The 2157-nt window shown below is 59.4% G+C and overlaps 1 protein-coding gene across 1 annotated transcript in view; it reads left to right on the top strand.

Moving 5' to 3' along the window:
• LOC107114332 (solute carrier family 12 member 9-like) overlaps positions 1–1534 on the top strand; it is a gene marked incomplete at its 5' end in the record, with an annotated part of 8086 nt that extends 6552 nt beyond the window's left edge. Inside the window, one exon of the mRNA XM_015415776.1 lies at positions 260–1534. Coding sequence (XP_015271262.1) covers positions 260–1062 — 803 coding nt within the window. The remainder of the gene's footprint in view (positions 1–259) is intronic.
• Positions 1535–2157: the final 623 nt, after the last annotated feature.

The following is a 2157-nucleotide window of genomic DNA, read 5'->3' as shown; positions in this document are numbered from 1 at the left end:
ATGATGATGATGATGATGATGATGATGATGATGATGATGATGATGATGATGATGATGATGACTGGGCTTGAATCTAGCTGTCGTTTTGGGAGAAAACTAGGCCGCTGCCTCAGTTGGGGAGGGGGAGGTGACGTCTTCGGGGGCAACTGTCTACTTGACCGGAGCCCCAGTGGGTGGCGCCGACCCACACTCCCATTCTGACACCCGTGTTTCGTCCCGCTCAGCCGTTCTCCCTTGTCTGTCCGTCCCTCTCTCTCAGGAGGCATGAGGCCCAACACCATCGCTCTGGGTTTCTATGACGACACACCCTCCCAGGACTTCCTGTCCCAGCACCCCGCCTTCAGCGGCAGCAAGGATCCCGCGTGGCTCAACTTCCCTCCCCTGCGGGACTCCACCGGCCGCAAGCCCCTGTCCCCCCGCGAGTACGTGGCGATCGTCGCGGACGCCGTGAAGATGCAGCGCAACGTGCTGCTGGCGCGGGCCTTCGACGACCTGAAGCTGCCGCAGGAGCTGGGGTGGAAGGCGCAACCCCTCATCGACGTCTGGCCCATCAACCTGCTGCGCCCGGACAGTGCCCGCTACGTGGACACCTGCAGCCTCTTCCTGCTGCAGATGGCCTGCGTCCTGGCCATGACGCGGGCCTGGCGCCGGGCCCGCCTGCGCCTCTTCCTCTGCGTGGAGCGCGGCGCCCGCCCCCGTGGCCAGGAGGACAAGCTGCGGCAGCTCCTGAAGGACCTGCGCATCTTGGCGGACATCCACACTGTGCCGTGGGACAACGTGGTGGCCCTCCATTGGCACAGCCAAAAGGAGGCGGCGAGCGACGACGCCCTCAACTTCCCCGGCAACGTCGCCTGCGTCTCCGACGACTACCTGAGCGCGGTCAATCTGCTCATCCTCCAGGAGAGCTCCGCCCCCACCGTCCGCTTCCTCTACCTGCCGCGCCCCCCTGCAGACACCAGCTTGTACCCGCGGTACTTAGAACAGTTGGAGGTCCTCACCCGTGGGCTGGGCCCTACCCTCTTGGTGCACGGGGTGAGCGCCGTCACCAGCACGGAGCTGTAGGTGTGACCTCAGCGTGAGCGAGGGGACTGGTGACTGACTCGTTCACCCGTTCTGACGTAAAGTTGGTAAGTAGCCGCTGGACGAGAATGGTACGTCAAGGAGCAAAGCCAAGGTGAGCTGGAAACGGCCAGGCCAGGCTCCCTTCTTGGTTTTACTCAAGTTCGGTCTTTTCCCCATGGACTGAGGCACTGGTGAGGCCTCGCGCACGGCAGCAAGTGTGACCGTCAAGGGTGTTCCTCACAAAGCGTCCTCACCTCGCTCTCTCCCTCGGAACCGGAATTCTCTGCACGCTCCAGCAGAGTCGGGTTACGGAATGGTTGGAGGGTCTCCAACCCAGCGCTGGGACTCTAAATTCCTACCTGTCGACGAGGAGACTCCCGGGAGGGGACAGTGGCACCGGAAACGCCGCCGTGACCACCCTTTCTTTTTATACTTCGAAACGGGAGTAAAGTCCGAGAGGGCACATGTAGAAGTGGCAATAAAATTAAAGTTGGAATAAAATTAAAGATGGATCCGTGCGTTCTCTTGTGGTGGTGTTGGGGTGTCCTGAAGTGGCCGCAATGGGGGGGGGTCTTGCCCTCAGTTCCAGCTGCTGCTTAGGTCCACCAGAGGACTTGTTCACCACACCCGTGGTGTCGTGGTTGGGAGCGTGGGCTCTAACGTGGGAGAACCGGGTTTGATTCCCCACTCCTCCACATGCAGCCGCTGGAGTGACTTAGGGTCCGTCACAAGTTCTCTCGGAGCTGTTCCCTCAAAGGCAGTCCTCGAAAGAGCTCTCTCAGCCCCGCCCACCTCACAGGGTGTCTGTTGAGGGGAGGGGAAGGGAAAGGAGATTGTCAGCCGCTCTGAGATTCCTTCGGGTAGTGAAGGGCGGGGTATAAATCCAATCTCTTCTTCTTAGTGTTTTTATTATTATGCACTGTTTGCTGTTTTCATGCTTGTGCAAATGGGTTGCTGGCCAGTTGCCATTCACTTCCACAAATGACAGCAAACAAGATGAACAACAAGAGCCAGTTTGGTGTAGTGGTTAAGTGCGCGGACTCTAATCTGTGAGAACCGGGTTTGATTCCCCACTCCTCCACTTGCAGCTGCTGG

Source organism: Gekko japonicus, unplaced genomic scaffold (assembly GCF_001447785.1).
Source record: "Gekko japonicus isolate JY-2015 unplaced genomic scaffold, Gekko_japonicus_V1.1 scaffold7421, whole genome shotgun sequence".
In the NCBI taxonomy this organism is placed as follows: domain Eukaryota; kingdom Metazoa; phylum Chordata; class Lepidosauria; order Squamata; family Gekkonidae; genus Gekko; species Gekko japonicus.
Note: the sequence above shows the minus strand (reverse complement) of the source record. Positions and strands in the feature narration are given on the sequence as shown.